This window comes from Leguminivora glycinivorella, chromosome 26 (genome assembly GCF_023078275.1).
Source record: "Leguminivora glycinivorella isolate SPB_JAAS2020 chromosome 26, LegGlyc_1.1, whole genome shotgun sequence".
NCBI classification, from domain to species: Eukaryota; Metazoa; Arthropoda; class Insecta; order Lepidoptera; family Tortricidae; genus Leguminivora; species Leguminivora glycinivorella.
The window spans coordinates 10,104,037-10,121,600 of record NC_062996.1 but is presented as its reverse complement, the minus strand read 5'-3'; the positions used below and the strand labels follow the sequence as shown (position 1 = coordinate 10,121,600).

Here is a 17,564-nt window from a genome sequence, read left to right as displayed (position 1 = left end):
CAAAATTTTAATTTTGTGGTTGTTACATTTTAGCTTACTGTGTCTCAGTCAATGTGTGTCAAGAACATTCTATAATAAAATAACCTAACCACAAAATTAAAATTTTGAAAAAACCCCCGACCGCGACCTAGTGGACCGATTTTCATGAAACATGGCTAAGAACACTCCCGACTAACTCAGCTTTCAGACAAAAAGAACTTAATCAAAATCGGTTCATCCGTTCGAGAGCTACGATGCCACAGACAGACACACACACAGACAGACAGACAAACAGACAGACAGACAGACAGACAGACAGACAGACATACACACAGACAGACACGTCAAACTTATAACACCCTTTCTTTTTGCGTCGGGGGTTAAAAATGTTTATTTATAAAAATTTTCATGTTAGTTGTTTTGCACAACCTGTAACTCAATATTAGTGATCAGTCATTAGGTTTATTCCCATAGTAGCTTTCTTGATTAAACGGAATCTAAACTGAACTTCAGTTAAAATTATAATTTAAAACTTTATTTTAAATTATTTAAACAGGAGAGCGAGAGGAGACCTTATCGAATGTTTCAAGATTGTTACCCACTGTTACAACCTCCCCGACATTCACAAAGTAGTCGCTATGAGAAGTACCAGCCGCGAGACCCGAGGTCACAGCCTAAAACTGATTCGCACTCCTACTACTACTAAAGCTGCATATCATTCCCTATCCAATCATGTTGTGTAGCGGCTTGGAACAGTTTACCGGATAGTGTTGTTACTGCTCCCTCAGTGAATGTGTTTAAAAACAGACTAGACAAGTGGCTTTTAAATAATAAGATAGTGACATGACTTTGCTAACTATAAATCATGAGACACTGTGTGACATAGGCTCATCAGCTGAATAGCTGCTCGCCTATAATTTAGGTCTCCTGTAATGTTACATTTTTATATTTTATTAAATAAATTGAATTGAATAATTGAATAATAGTAATAATAATAAATTTTACGTTTATTAGACTTATAAGTACTTCAATTAATCAATTATTGATCATCTGCTTGAGACATTTATTAAATTCGGGTGTCCATGGGCGGCGGTGATCGCTTACCATCAGGCGACCTGTCTGCTCGTTTGCCTCCTATCCCACAAAAAAAAAAAAAAAAAAAAATCTTTTACTTAAAACTGCCATGAAAATAAACATTGTTGAGGCGTTCCACAAGAATGTCACTTACAAAATACAATTCTTTCAATACTTCTGAAAGGCTAGTGATTTTGTGTCTGATAACCTTACATGACTGAATTAACAAATATATCAGTATTTTCCTGAGTCTTACCAGGGGCGGCTCACTCCGTGATTCTATCGCAGCGCTACAAGTAAATGTCCATTCACTGGTGACGACCTTCGCGCGGCGCAATAGAATTCAATGTCAGCTGCTCGCGTGCGGTCCGTTTGTTAATGTAGGTAAGAATTCAGAATGGCGGCATTTTGTGAACATCAAAGGAGTGAGCCTTCTGTACTTGTGCTATTATATATTCTGTGGTTTTACTGATTTTTATGTAATTGATATTCTTGTGTAATGCACCTGTTACTGATCACTATACCTAGATATTTTTCTGGTACAAACAAAGTTACACTAGTGACTTCCTTCCAATATTTAGTTCATCGATAACTTAGATTATAATGTCATTAAATATTGCCACGGCACTGAATCTTGAGTAGTTTCATGTGCTCTGCATACCCCATTTAGGGAATATAGGCTTGAATTTATGTGTATATAACATTAATGTTTTATATAAATGTCACTTGTATTAAAATAAATGGACAATAATAATAAAACAAACCATATTTTAATACTTTACATTTCTTACATGATTATTCAAGGTTTTTGAGACTATTATTAGGGGTAATTAATAACCTTATGTAAGGCTATTTATAGATAAAAGGATTGTCAATGTTTTTATTTTGTTAAGCACTTACAACTTGCCCGTGTGGTGACAGGTTAAGAATTTCACCACCCCCTTTCTTCCCACGGGTGTTGTAGAAGGCGACTGTGGGATATGGGTTAAATTGTGGTGTAGGCGAGAGGCTGGCAACCTGTCACTGCAATGTCACAGTTTCGTTTTCTTTCCCCCCTTATTTGCCAAGAGTGGCACTGAAACTTGAGTTGTTTCATGTGCTCTGCCTACCCCTTCATGGGATACAGGCGTGATTGTATGTATGTATGTATGCACTTAACTTTATTTTCATGCTAGAAAAATATCTAGGTATACTGATCACTACTGAATTTTCTTCTGAAAATTTTCTACTGAAAATTCTACAACTTACCCCCAACGAATTCAATCGCAGTCTGCACAGGTTCTTCCTTAATAACCACCTCGGTTTTGATCTCTCCATCATACACCCCAGCAGTTTCTACATCCCATTCTGGCTCCTTCTTTATAAAAACTGTCTCTTCTTTCTCCACTTTTATTTCTTCCAGTGTTATGAGCACTGTTTCACTAACAGTTTCATCTTTTTCAGACATATTATTTTGTTTTTGAAACGAGTTTTTAGGTCAATAAGTGTCGCTCTCTCGTATGATGAACTAAGGATCAATAGGAGTCACATTTCCGCTGTAGCTTAGTTGAACTTAAACTTTAGTCCAGCAAGTTAACTAGCTAAAAAGTTACAATAACAAACACCGAAGACCGAAGTATCGAATCAAATAAAATGGCCGAGCAAGGCCAAAGAAACCACTAAACCAGTCAACCATGTAAAATTATAAGTTTCATAGCTCTTCGCTGTCATCAATAGTAGCCATTGTAGCTAAACAAAAAAGACGTGTCTATATAATAAAAGGACCAATCTCTTTACTCCACAGACAACATACATTTTGTATTGATTTTACTTAATGAGCACTTCACACTGTCAATATCTTTAAATTCAAACACAGTCAAAACAAATCCAAATGGAATAATCTTATTTGATTTGGTGGGTTTCTATCTTATTCTTTTGCCAATTTTAATGAGGTGAACGAAATTTAAAAAGAACAGTTTGGGTTAAAATCTGTTTTTCGTTGATTAGATAGTGGTTGTCGATTATGGGTCGTGCATTATGTATCTGTGCATTAACCGGATCGCTCTCCCGTCACTGTCAATGTCAAATCAACTGACAGTGGTCCTGCTGAGGGCCTACCGCGAACTCTGAAAGTGAAAGATGAAATTCGAAACTGCTGGCATCTTTCTCTGTCTAGGAAAATTATTTTGAACTTGATAGGTTCAGCAGTTTTTGAGAAAAATACGTAAAACTACGGAATCCTACACTGAGCGTGGCCCGACACGCTCTTGGCCGGTTTTGATCCTATTAGTAGAATTTAAATCGCTAGTAGTGGAGATATTATTGAACGAAATCGAAAAAATCGGCCCCCAGGCTGCGAACAGCGCCATCTAGTTTTAAGCCTAAAAGGCCCATACATTTCAGGGGTACGCTTTTTTGTATGGGCTTTGTTTTTTTTTTATATATATATATACTACGTCGGTGGCAAACAAGCATACGGCCCGCCCGATGTAAAGCGTGTAAACACGCGTCAGTCCAATATTAAATCGTTCAAGGTGCCAAGATTTGGTTGGCATATAAGTGCGTTTTCACTTTATCCGATCCGATATCGGACCGACATCCCATATTTTTAAGCCGCCATCTTTGATTTTCGCCTTTGAAATCCTTCCTACATCCAACGTTTCGGATAATGTGAAAACGCACTAAGAATTCCAATTTAGTATGAAATACTAATGAAACAATTATTTCATAATAAACATTTATTTTAATTCAAACCAAACATATAATTATTAACTGAAACACAATTCATAAGATAATCATCATAGATATGAAAAATAATCAGATCCGATCAATATATTGGCTCTTACATAGTATAAACAATAGCACTGTCGTACAGAAAACAGGGCTAAATAGAAACCATAATTATATTCCAAAAAAATTCCAATATACTGCCATTAAATGAAATGACTTATCCTCGAGAAAAATGATATTGAATGATACAAATATTATAAATGGGAAAGTGTGTGTGTCTGTTTGTTTGTCCGTCTTTCACGGCAAAACGGAGCGACGAATTGACGTGATTATTTAGGTGGAGATAGTTGAAGGGATGGAAAGTGACATAGGCTACTTTTTGTCTCTTTCTAACGCAAGCGAAGCCGCGGGTAAAAGCTAGTTATAAAATAAACTTAATTTCCACTGCTTTAACAACAAAATCTTAATGTGTTTAATGATCTGTGGAATTTAACGGAATACAAAAAAAACACGGTGTATACATATTACATGTATTTATATTTATTTAAAAGTAATTTGTTGCTGAAAACTACACTTGTATTCTTTCCGGTATTAACCATATTCAGCAATCTGTTTTTAGGGTTCCGTACCAAAAAGGTACAACAGGAACCCTTATGGTGCGACTCTGTCCGTCTGTCACATTCCTAAATATCTCGAGAACTAAAGTCGCCGTCAACAGAATTTGCGAACAATGTAAACAAACCTTGTATTCAAAATGGCTTTAATTTACATTCTGACTAATCAAATACTGGCTTAAAAATGTGTTATTCAGTCAATTAATATAACACCATGATCCTAGACCATTAAAACAATAAAAGAGTGTTGGAATATGGATATTTCAACCATTCAGTTTGTTTACATTGTTCGCAATTTCTATTGACGGCAACTTTACTAATGCTATCAACTTGAAATTTGGAATAGTTGTGAACATTGTTTTTTAATGGGCTTACTCTTGACCACAAACTAGCCAAAGGCAAAGACGTGGCCTACGATGGAGTGAGCTCGCCCAGAAGATGCCTGTTCACTCTTGATTTGAAGGTTGCCGGGTTATATGAGCTCGGAAATATAGCCGGAACTATCGTACAGTATGGCCACTACCGCTCCCCGCAGAAAGTGCCGCCCACCCCTCTCGGTTACCTAACAGCTACAGACTGTCAAAAACGCGAACAGTCGACCTGTCATATTTCACTCATACAAGTATAGTACGCGTTCACCTACACGAGCTTAGAATGTGTGCTAGGAACGCGCCTCTTTCATATATTTGATCGCCAGTGTCCGAGATGTGGCGACGGAAAGGTATTCCACTCCTTGGCAGTGCGCATATCTTTGGCATTTTTTTTTTAATTTTATGGTTTCTAATATATATGTAGATAAATAAAAGTCACAGATAAACATCAGATAAAGATACATTTCGACATTAAATAAATCAAGCTTCAAATTTATTTACAGCGTATATTTTTGTACAGGGTGGCCCAAAAATACGTTGACAAACGTTTGTATAATTACTTTTCTGTCCTTACACGAATGATTGTCTTACAAATTAAAATGTGAACCCTTAATAATTTTTGACCGAATAAATCGAATCGTCTTCAAAATATCCTCCTTTGGCTTTGAAGTACAAACGCAAATATTGGAACAAAAAATTATCGATATGCCGCTGAATCTCTAGTGTGACTTTCGTCTGACTTATTGCACTTATAATAAACGGTCTAGGGTTTTAAGACTGATTACAAACTATAATTTATAGTTTTAAGTATGGTGCATTTTCGTAAGTAGGCTGAAACGTATCGAGCTTATGAATCTGGAAAAAATGTCTTTACACGATTGGTCTACATTACAAACCTTGCGAAATATCCATGCTAAGCTAATGCTGTTGAAATATCCACGGTGGATGTAGAAATATGCAGAAATATAGGCCCAAAAAATATTTTCGGTAACTTCGATATTTTGGTTTATTACAACATTATTTCCCCATTATTTGTCAACGTAATTTTGGGCCACCCTGTAAAGATATTATATCTTATTTCTAGATAATAGTAGTATGCAATGTCTCCCTGTATTTACACAGTAACCTCTTCAGTCCCAGTGACCTTTTAAAAGAACTTAATCAATTTAGTGAATTAAAGAAAATGTTTTTTCCCCTACTACGTTGGTGGCAAACAAGCATACGGTCCGCCTGATGGAAAGCGGTCACCGTCACCTATGGACGCCTGCAACTCAAGGAGTGTCACGTGCGCGTTGCCAACCCATTAGAAACTTGTACACTCCTTTTTGCTGTGTTAAGTACTTAACAAAAAAGAGTGTACAAATTCTAAGGAGAGTTTGGGTTGCCGACGACTCAAGACGGAACAAATATATATATATGAAATATGTAAAGAAAAGAAAATACAGGCTCTATTAGAAGAATTGCAGGCCTTTGCCCAGCAGTGGGTCACTAAAGCAGAAATACAACAAAATCTGGGACATACAAAATTAACTAAACGGTTTTTTCAACATCTTCAACATCATCATTATCCTCACTATTAGTATCTTCATTTTCCTCCGCAGTTTCACAATGCGTATCCCCATTTTCCTCCGCAGTTTCACAATGCGTATCCCCATTTTCCTCCGCAGTTTCACAATGCGTGTCCCCATTTTCCTCAGCCGTTTCCCCATGCGTCTGGACATGTCTGTTATAATTGAATTTATCCCTAAAATCCTTACTACAAATATCACAAGTATACACAGTGTGCATCAACCTCACGTGTTTCTTTAGCTCTCGTTTCAGCGCAAAAAGTTCGTTACATATGTCGCAGACTATGGTTTTGTCCCTCGTGTGAGTAGCTTCATGCCTCCTCCTGACACCGCCCTGTTTAAACTGCCGCCCGCATATCCTACAAGGATACGGTCTCTCGTTAGTATGAACTCGCTCGTGAATAACCAAAGAAGGCTTGCAGCTAAACTTCTTAGAGCATGTTTGGCATGAGTAAGGTTTCTCTCCGCTGTGAATCAACATGTGAGAGTTCAAATGCGCTTTCTGACTGAATTGCCTCTGGCATGTATCGCAAGTATACGGCTTGGCTCCAGTGTGTGTCCGCTCGTGTCTTACCAAGTCCGCTCTCGTTATAAAATGCTTGCCGCATATTTCGCATACACGCGGTTTGTCACCTGTGTGTAATCTGTTATGACTGTCCAGTTGGAACTTTTGGACGAAGCTCATTCCGCACGTTTTACACACAAACGGTCTGTCCCCAGTATGGTTCCTCTCATGAATTGTCAGCTTATACATATGTATGAATTTCTTTGGGCAAAACTTGCACGGATACTGTTTAGCTTCCTCCCCTTTGTGTAAGAGCTCATGAAGCTTCAGTTGCGTTTTCTCTCTAAACTGCTTTTTACATACTTCGCAAGCGAACGGTTTGTCTTCCGTATGAGTCCTCTCATGCTTAATCAGATGGCTTGAGCATCTGAAGGATTTGCTACATATTTTGCAGCTATATGGTCTCTCCCCCGTGTGAATCCGTTCATGAGCAGTAGCGTAGGTCTCGCACGAGAAAGTTTTATCACAAATAGCGCAATGGAAAGGTTTTTTATACTTGTGATAATTCATATGTCCGATTAGGTACTTTTTTGCTGTGAACTTCTTGTTGCATAGATCGCACGCATATTTTCTTTCTTCGTCATTAGGAGCGTCGGTTTTTGATTTTTTCTTGCGTTCTTTGAACCTCCTTCTGAAGAGAGTGCCTTCTTGAATGGAGGTGGATAACTGGGTTATCTGTAGTATCATGCTGTTGTCTTGGACGCCCCACGTGGAACAACCTAGTTGGTCTGGCACGATGAACTCTTCGATCTTCTCTTGTTTTAAGTTTCCTCCCAATAATGGTGCTGGAAAGAAAAATAAATTTATTTTTGAAACACACATTGAAACTTTGAAGTGAAGTCAACTTTACTAGCGCTGGTAGCCTAGCGGTAAGTACGTGCGACTTTCGTTCCGAAGGTCGCGGGTTCGAACCCCGGCTCGCACCAATGAGTTTTTCAGAATTTATGTGCGAAATGTCATTTGATATTTGCCAGTCGCTTTTCGGTGAAGGAAAACATCGTGAGGAAACCGGACTAATTCCAATAATTCCCTTCGGGTTGGAAGGTCAGATGGCAGTCGCTTTCGTAAAACTATATTCCTATTTTGAATTAGCCGGAATTATTGTAAACAAAGGTGTGGCTGGTGCTACAAAAAATGCACCATTCGAGGTATTAAAATTGCCGATATTTTACAAGTTTATTAAAAAACTTTACATATTCCATTACGCAAATAATGACTCTGTTTAAACGAAAATAAATTTCAACACAAATCATTTTGGTATATTTATTGAAATTAAAAAGCCGTTTTTGTGGGGTAGTTTATTTATTACACTGGTATCACTGTGGAAATGTACCTGGGCGACCAAATAGCGGGCCGATAAACATTATTTTTAGCAACTTTCGAGACTTTAATGTCTAATTAAAACGGTCTTCAACATCGTAATTTAAGAAGGTTCAGGGTGTCCACTACTAAACCCAAAAAAAAATCCCTGACTTTCCATGATCATTTCAGAAAATTTCCCTGACCATTTTCATTCTACGATGACATTTGCTTAGGGTTGCAAAAAAACAGTTTTTTTTTCTGTCTTAAAAAAAAACCCGAAAAAAAGCACTTTTTTACAGTTCCTTTCCTCAAAAAGGAAAAACCACTTTTGCTTAGGGTACAAAAAAAAACAGTTTTAGAAACTTGTACATTCCCTTTTGCTGTGTTAAGTACACAGTAAAAAGGAGTGTACAAGTTCTAAGGAGGGTTCGGGTTGCCGACGACTCAAAGGACAATAGACGGAACAAGTTAGTTCCGTAAGTCCTCCCGTCATCAGCACACCGCACCCTCGTTGAGCTCTGGCAGCTTATGTTAACTATTAAACTTTAATTTTTGGTCTTATAAGACTAAAATTAACGAAATAAAATGTAGTTGGTAGTTATCGCCATTTACTTTTGGCTAAACCAGTGCCGGCCCGTGCACTCTCAATGAGGGATATCAGGGTAAAGCGAGTTTGAGTTGCGGCGCCCTTGGATAGTCCAAGCAGAAAAAAGTCACGAGCGCAGCGAGCGCGAAAATTTTTCCCCTTTTATACGGCCCTGGGGCTGATAGTAGTTATTAACATAGCAAACAAAATGGGGTACCTACCTAGCCTATCAGAGCAGTCAGGAAAGCAGGCTTGAAATGAAAACGAGATTTCGAGCGTATAGTGAGTGCGAAGTATTGACTAAGTAACAAAAATATATATAAGCTGTGTAGAAATAGTAAACGCGAGCGTAGCGAGCGCGAATTTTTTTCTCTGTTGTCAGCGTCGGGATGCCCATTTAGGTGTTTTGCCACTACATGCCTTTAGGTTTAAAGTTCTCTAATCATCACTCCTATGCTCCTTTGACTAATACAAAATTGCGCGTTATCTATGTGACGTTTTGGGCCATTGGCTTTTTAAGGAACTCCGCTTTGGATTGTCGGATCGGATAGATTAGATACTTAGGATTTGGACAGCGACATAACTTTGTCTTTGTCGTTTTCACGTCGCCCTAGCAAAAGCACCTTTCCAGTTAATCTGAATCACAATAACTGAATTCATACCCGACCCCCTCGCCATTTTGGAATATGTGGGTGGGGCACGCAATGTAAAAAAATCTGGATTTTGGGCCTGATAAATTAAGGTCAAGCATGAAGATATCCCTCATTAGCAATCACTGGGATGGACTATATTTATTTGTCATAAAAAGTCTAAAGAGACAATTCTAAGTTGCCTTAAAATTACTACCGGGAATCCATCTTTGGTGTCATGGATGTGGCCAACCCAAGAAGTCATATAATTTTTTTCAATACTTTTTGATTTTTTTATTGGTGCCAAATTTTTCCCTGACCTCCAAATCATTTCCCTGACTTTCCATGACCACTATGAGCTTCCCTGACTTTTCCCTGACTTTCCCTGACTTTCCAGAAAGTGGACACCCTGAGGTTTTAATTAGCCTGTGCTTATTAAGGTGATTATAAATTTAATTATTGGTTTTGTAAGTATCTGATATGACAGAAGTTTGACAATTTTGGACTGATTTTTATTTTGACTTGCGTAGGATCATAATATAACAGTCATCGTGTTCGATCGATTCACGATTTTAAGTGTGTACTTAATAACTGCTTAAAAGTTATTTGTTTTCCTGTCGGCCGCGGCCCTTACTTAGAGAACCCCTGACTTGGGCTGCACGTGTTACTTTGACTCTCGTTTTCTCGATTTGTTCATTTGAATATTTGTAAAAGAAATGTGTTTTGCATGTGCATAGCTGTATATAATTTATTGAAATGAATTTCCATAGAGTAGGTACCTAGTCCGTTAATTTAATATTTCTTTTTTTAGGGTTCCGTAGCCAACTAGGAACCCTTATAGTTTCGCCATGTCTGTCTGTCCGTCCGTCCGTCCGTCCGTCCGTCCGTCCGTCCGTCCGTCCGTCCGTCCGTCCGTCCGTCCGCGGATAATCTCAGTAACCGTAAGCACTACAAAGCTGAAATTTGGTACCAATATGTATATCAATCACGCCAACAAAGTGCAAAAATAAAAAATGGAAAAAAATGTTTTATTAGGGTACCCCCCCTACATGTAAAGTGGGGGCTGATTTTTTTTTTTTCATTTCAACCCCAACGTGTGATATATTGTTGGATAGGTATTTAAAAATGAATAAGGGTTTACTAAGATCGTTTTTTGATAATATTAATATCTTCGGAAATAATCGCTCCTAAAGGAAAAAAAAGTGCGTCCCCCCCCCTCTAACTTTTGAACCATATGTTTAAAAAATATGAAAAAAAATCACAAAAGTAGAACTTTATAAAGACTTTCTAGGAAAATTGTTTTGAACTTGATAGGTTCAGTAGTTTTTGAGAAAAATACGAAAAACTACGGAACCCTACACTGAGCGTGGCCCGACACGCTCTTGGCCGGTTTTTTGATGAATACTTTTGCTGATTAAATTGTATCTCGTTTTTTAATGCATGTTAATTATAAGATGTAATGTTTTGAAAAGAAGTGGCCCGCCGAGTTTCTTGCCGGTCCCATAGTGGATACCCCCCTCCAACTGAGGGGGGACTGAAATCTTCTCGAGGCTGAGGCGTAGGGTTAGAGCCGTAGCTTTAATTGACGTTCATAAGCGCATTGTAATATGCCTACTTGGAAAAAATAAATATTTCATTTCATTTCATTTCAATAAAATTAAAATTTTGAAAAAACCCCTGACCCCGACATAGTGGACCGATTTTCATGAAACATGGCTAAGAACACTCCCGACTAACTCAGCTTTCAGACAAAAACCGGCCAAGTGCGAGTCGGACTCGCGCACCGAGGGTTCCGTACAAACCTGCAAGGTTTACAAAGTTCGTTCATTACGACAATCGAGTCATAATATGAGGAAATGGGTAGTAAGGTTAAAATTATTAAAAAAAAATATATTATGTGATGTAACTAAAAATTTATGGTTTTCGTAATTTTTCCTTTATCTATGCTATAAGACGTTGCTTCGTACCAAATTTCAAGATTCTGAGTTCACGGGAAGCACCCTGTAGGTTTTGATTCCCTTGCAAGTGTCGAAAATTTATTATTATTATTATTATTATTATTTCGTTTTAGACAGGCAGCTGATGCTGGTACGTCTAAATCATAGTTCACTTTGCGGCATAAACGGCTGTATCTTTTGATTGCGTTGGCTTAGAAGTTTGATTTTTTCACAGCTTCAAGGGACAGTAGACCTGAGTAATTGATATAAATTTCAGCTTCATACCTCCACGCGTTCCTGAGAAAAAGGGTCTTGACAGACGGACGGACGGACGGACAGACGGACAACAAAGTGATCCTATAAGGGTTCCGTTTTTTCCTTTTGAGGTACGGAACCCTAAAAAAACTAAATCTAAATCGGTTCATCCGTTCGGGAGCTGCGATGCCACAGACAGACACACACACACACAGACAAACAGACAGACAAGCTGAGTTAGTCGGGAGTGTTCTTAAGCCATGTTTCATGAAAATCAGAGTACTATGTGACAGTCAGGGTTTTTTTCAAAATTTTATTTTACTAGCTCGCGGTGGGACTAGTGCCTAACCTAATCCATATCACTTTTTCCTCAAAAATATTTGTGTAAAAAAAACTACTCTACAGATTTTCACAATGGACCTTTCCATTTTGTTGCCTCAATGGTCCATCTTCGGTCAGAGTAGCGCGATAAGTGCCCAGCCCAACGCCATTTCAGGGATAGAGCGTGTGTGAGAGCGTCAACTACTTTTGTCTTTAATTTTTAAAAAGCAGAAACGTCTGCTAACGATTCTAAACATTTGGAAAAATTTACGCTTCCGGCGGGACTTGAACCCGCATCCTTTTTGCAATCCGTGCAATGCTCTTAACCAATTGAGCTACGGAAGCCACGCCGGACATCGCAAATCTTTCCATGCCTTTCCTTATGTATGTGTGTGTATATATGTATGTATGTGTCTGAATTAAAGTGATTTTATTTATTTATTTTTATAATAGTGAACTGTGGCCTAGTGGCCTGTGTGGTGACGGGTTAAGAATTTCACCACCCCCTTTCTTCCCGTGGGTGTCGTAGAAGGCGCCATAGTCGGGATATGGGTTAAATTGTGGTGTAGGCGAGAGGCTGGCAACCTGTCACTGCAATGCCATAGTTTTGTTTTCTTTTAACCCCTTATTTGCCAAGAGTGGCCCTGAAGCTTTAGTAGTTTCATGTGCTCTGCCTACCCCTTTATGGGATACAGGCGTGATTGTACGTTGTTGTTGTTGTTATAATAGTGAACTATTCAAAGGTTACTTACCATTTGTGAATGCTTCAGCTGTCTGCATGGACCCCGTCCCGAACACTTCATCATCAGTCCCGTGGATGTTGTACAAGCCCGCCTGATCAGCTGTATCATTTGTCCCGTCCCAGTGTGGCTCCTCCTGTAGGAATTAATATGTGTCATGTATTTGTATACACCATGTAGTTTTTGTTTTCCGTTAAATTCAACAGTTGTTAGGTTCATTACCTGGAACCACCCTGTATATCACTTTTAAATAAATTCTAAAAATAAATTTTTTTATTGTTTTCATACATAATAAATGAATTAATTAGTGTGAGAGAACCCTAAGAATAACATTTAAGTTAGTGTCAAGTGATTGACGGCACATGTCAAAACAAATAACATTAGGAATCGGTAGAGGCTACACACATGTTCAGTAATTATCTTTATTTTTTTAATAACTCGATAAACATAAGAGTTAAGACGCTAGTTTCTTAGAGAAATTAATTGTATTTGATCTAAAGAACCTTCCCTTAAAGTTAACGCAATTCAATAAAAACAGGGTGTAACATCTCTTTGATTCAAAAAATAAAATTATCCTTTTTAAATATTTATAAGAGAAAAATCAAAATCTGTTGTTTAAACAAATTGTGTTGTGACTGTTAAACTACATAACTAGTAGACTTACAATTTTATAACTAAACTAACCTACAGAATAAGTTTATTTTAATACAATATCACAGAGATGTACATTACTGTGCAGTCTCTACAGTACAAAACAGTGCATTGTTGAAAATCAGACTTAGAATAAAATAGAGTGGTTAAGTGGTAATGCAATCCATACTAATATTATAAATGGGAAAGTGTGTGTGTCTGTTTGTTTGTCCGTCTTTCACGGCAAAACGAAGCGATAAATTGACGTGATTTTTTAAGTGGAGATAGTTTAAGGGATGGAGTGTGACATAGGCTACTTTTTGTCTCTTTCTAACGAGTGCGAAGCCGCGGGCAAAAGCTTAAGTATATATGGATGCTGATACTCAATAATGTTATTCCACATGAATTTTGCAATAATATGTCTACAGTTTATTAGAGATGGGCCGAATACGGACTTTGCCAAATACGAATATTCGGCCGAACATTCGGTTCAGCTGTTACCGAACCGAACATTCGGCCGAATATTCGGTTCCACTATATTTAATACCTGGCTTAGAGTTAAAAACTTTTCAATGGTTGGTAATGGGTACTAACTAAGGCTCTTAATGTTCCTATAATTTAGTGCATAAGAACATTTTGATTTTTGTTTCTTAAGCTACGTTATTTTTACTTTTTTACATAATTATTGTAGGTACTTATATTTTGGTCCTTAGAATCCTGAAATAGGATGTTATTATCCCATGAATTACGAAACAACTTGCGCTAATTATTTACTTTGTTTATTCGGTAAATATTCGGCAATGTAACCGAACTATTCGGCCGAATACGAACATTGAAAAACTTGCCGAATATGCCGAATACCGAATATTTACCGAATATTCGGCCCATCTCTAACTTTAATCGTCAAATTTTTGAGTTGACATCTTATTGCGAAATGCATGTGGGATAACACATTATTGCGTATCAGCATATTTACCTTTACACACACTATCTCCATCTTCAGTTGAACCGATTCAAATGGTTCTTCATTCTCCGTCCCTTCCGTAACCTTATTCGTTTCTTCCATAACTTCTTTTGATCGTTCCTGATCATTTTCTTCCGTACCTACCTCCTTCTTCACTATTACTGTTATTGAGTCTGTTTTATTCTCCGCCTCTTCAGACATGATTCAGTGCCGTTCCTGTGCTAATAGAAAATGTTCAATGGAAAAAGTAAACATTCTTGTTTGCTTTAAAAACAATATGGAAATTGAGCTTCAGAATAATAAATAGGAACACACGTAGTTAATAATATTGCTTTTTATACCTGCTACACGAGGAATAGTACTTTTAAACCTATTTTACTACATTAAATAAGAGTTTTTATATATAGAAATAAAAATAGATTGCATCGATTTTCGGTCTCTAATGTCAATATGACAAATGAAATTATTGAAATCAATACTTGGGTACAACCAATCCTATCAAACCACAGATAACGTATCCCATATTTATAATAACCTCTCTACACAATCAATATGTACACAATAGCAGCGTTTTACCTTACAATAAAACGCATATTAAGCGAAATACCTTATTTGAAGCCTATTTAATATATTGAGAGACAGCGATACTGCTTGTAGATGCGTAGCGGTTCACAGCAGGTACCTACAGCTGAACACCTGTAAACAACTTGCAACTCCAGTTTTACGATTCAGGTTTCCCCTTCCACCAGGCGACCCGTGCCGTAGGGACGGCAACGATGTTTCATCATTGGTTCTCAAAATATTAATTTAACCGAAGTTGCAATATACCCCTTACCAAACAGTTGCATCATTTATGAATTCAAATGTGAAATGAAATAAAGACGTATCTTCGAAACTGAATAGTCTAAAAATGTTGTTTACTAGCAGCGAACAACAAATACCCTCAAATGGAAAAATAAATGTGCCTTGGTTTATTGCAACTGAGCGTTGTAGCCACAGGCGTAGTTAAAAATATAGGCTTCAAATAAGGTATTTCGCTTAATATGCGTTTTATTGTAAGGTAAAACGCTGCTATTAAGCTTCTGTACCGTTATTTGAAGCCTATTTAATATATTGAGACGTGTCTGTATTCGCCTGGTGGTCAAGAAACGCCAATGTGATTAATTGAATCGCCAATGGAAATAACAACTTCAAGTGCACTTCACACATCAGATAGGTACCTTGTGTACCTATATGGAGGAATGTGAATTGCAGCTGACAGCAGCTGCAGTGACTGAATTGATAAGTGCACAGTGACCTATTTTTCTATTGTAACTTATTATTCGTCGGTAAGGAAAGTTTGAAACATTTTTAAATTTTATGTATATACCTATTATGTATATACCCATAATGATATTAAAATAAATTATGAAAAACCTGTTACTTTTTTATTTCATCCCCCTAACAAGGTCAGGTCATGACTTATGTTTACGTTTATTTCATTATAATATTCAATTTAATACACTTAGTATGTTTTTAATGTTTTGACCCCGACTCTGCAATTGCCAGTAATTAGGGTTATTGCAGTATCATTACTTTTAGGGTATAAGCGAAAAAAGTTTTGGATTGTGTGTCAAATTCCTCGCAACTCGTTTATCTCTTTTCAGTATCATAGAATAATAGACATGACATAGGTACATTATATTGATATATTGATTTGCATGACATGATATTATTACATATGATATTATAGAAAACAGTTAAGGAACTGATCCATTCATTAATGCCTTATCCAAATAGTCACTATTTATTTCCGGCAATTACAGCATTTCATAATAGACAGTGAATATTATAATTACTGCCTTATGGCTATGACATGGCAAAATTTGGTAGCGAAGAAAAATTTCGCTCAATCGGCTACAACTTTAAAAGTGTATAATACTAATGTGCGCAGCTATTGAAAACCTTAATACCCATGGTATGACTAATGTTCCGACAATCATGGTTCTTTCGTGATGTACTTAATTCGTTTTATGAAATCTAATTTTAGTAATTTTCCCGAGCATTCTAGTATGCCGGAAATATTCTTGGCCTCTTGGGTATAACCCATACTGAACCCATGTGTAACGTGGTTCCAATTTTATTAACGGAAATAATAATCTGGGCACGTTTGGTAAGTGCTAAAAAAAAATAATCTAATCATTCTAAAAAGTCTTATTATCATATATTGAGGATAAGCACACTTGTGAATTTTTCATCATTGAAAACTCCTAAGCATAAGATACTCTTTTGGTAAACGAATCTATCATCCAGGAAGGAAGTGTAAGTATATCAAGTAACAAGACTATTGAGGCTTTGTATAAGTATAACTTAGTCATTCGTTATACATTATGAGTATACGTATTAAGGTCATTGAATCCATGTATGAATACAGTCCTAAACAAAGTACCTCCTGTGCAATTGGTAGTAGTGGTACTACAACAGTTCAACTTTTAATTGCCTTGGTTAACAGGCTACAACTTAACCTTAGACTTTTTGTCTGGAGAGTTCTCTCCCAGTTCCCTAATATTTTTTGTTAGTTATTTACCCAATATGTATGTACTTTCTGTTAAGCCAAGGATTGGCATAGGCTAACAACGCCTAGGCGGCTAGACGCACATGTGCAAAGCGTTTTATTTGTAATTTGTACACATGTTAAGCCAATGCTGATGATAGAATTTTCTTCGTATATAAATGCCTTTTTGTTTTGGGTAACCAGCTTATGAAAGCGCAAGATGTTACAATCAAATATTTTTCTCCTTAAGGATACGTATGTATGCGGGTAAGACCCGTGATTTTCGTTGGAAGCATAAAGATATATAATCATTCCATTATATGGCATGACGTAGCCTTCTGGTTTTGTAATGAAGAATATGATATTGAGGTTAAGGTACCTAGATCTGTAGTTCCGAGATCTGAGGTCCAAACAAAATTTTGAGACACTCATCAAACTTTAAAATTGTTTTGACGGTCCATCTTTATATGAGTATTAAAATCATTTTGAAACCACATCAAGTACTTATCTTGCAAAATATTGTTACCAAAAACAATGATTAGGTATGAGAAATAGTTTTCCGAATACCCCATGAATGTGATATATTTATTAACCATAGAGGTTACTTTATTTAAAAAACAGATTAAAAACTGTAATATGACAGCGTTTTAAGTTTGTAGTTGGGTTTATTAACCCGTACATTTCATCACTTCTTACGTAGGTGTCCTTTTCCCCCCTTTTATTTTTAAAAACGTGTTATGGCGGTAATCTTAACCTAAAACTCATAATTTAAATACGTATTGTTTCA

General features: G+C 37.0%; 2 protein-coding genes across 5 annotated transcripts in view; both read right to left on the bottom strand.

Annotated features, from left to right (window-relative positions):
- LOC125239622 (gastrula zinc finger protein XlCGF52.1-like) overlaps nucleotides 1-2,711 on the bottom strand; it is a 32,852-nt gene extending 30,141 nt beyond the window's left edge. For all 3 annotated transcript variants that reach the window (XM_048147239.1, XM_048147238.1, XM_048147237.1), the window contains exon 1: nucleotides 2,302-2,711. In XM_048147239.1, the coding sequence (XP_048003196.1) occupies nucleotides 2,302-2,500 (199 nt within the window). In that variant the 5' untranslated portion in view covers nucleotides 2,501-2,711. The remainder of the gene's footprint in view (nucleotides 1-2,301) is intronic.
- Nucleotides 2,712-6,071: 3,360 nt separating this feature from the next.
- On the bottom strand, nucleotides 6,072-14,679 carry LOC125239623 (zinc finger protein OZF-like). Of its 2 annotated transcripts, none has more exons than XM_048147241.1 (4): nucleotides 14,586-14,679; nucleotides 14,257-14,465; nucleotides 12,663-12,786; nucleotides 6,072-7,665 (listed from the first exon to the last, which is right to left on the bottom strand). In XM_048147241.1, exons 2-4 carry the CDS (start codon nucleotides 14,443-14,445, stop codon nucleotides 6,278-6,280), a joined length of 1,701 nt encoding a protein of 566 aa, XP_048003198.1. In that variant the 5' UTR covers nucleotides 14,446-14,465; nucleotides 14,586-14,679; the 3' UTR covers nucleotides 6,072-6,277. The 2 variants fall into 2 exon arrangements, with proteins under 2 accessions (XP_048003198.1, XP_048003197.1); XM_048147240.1 differs by having other exon boundaries at nucleotides 14,257-14,460; nucleotides 14,586-14,673.
- Nucleotides 14,680-17,564: the final 2,885 nt, after the last annotated feature.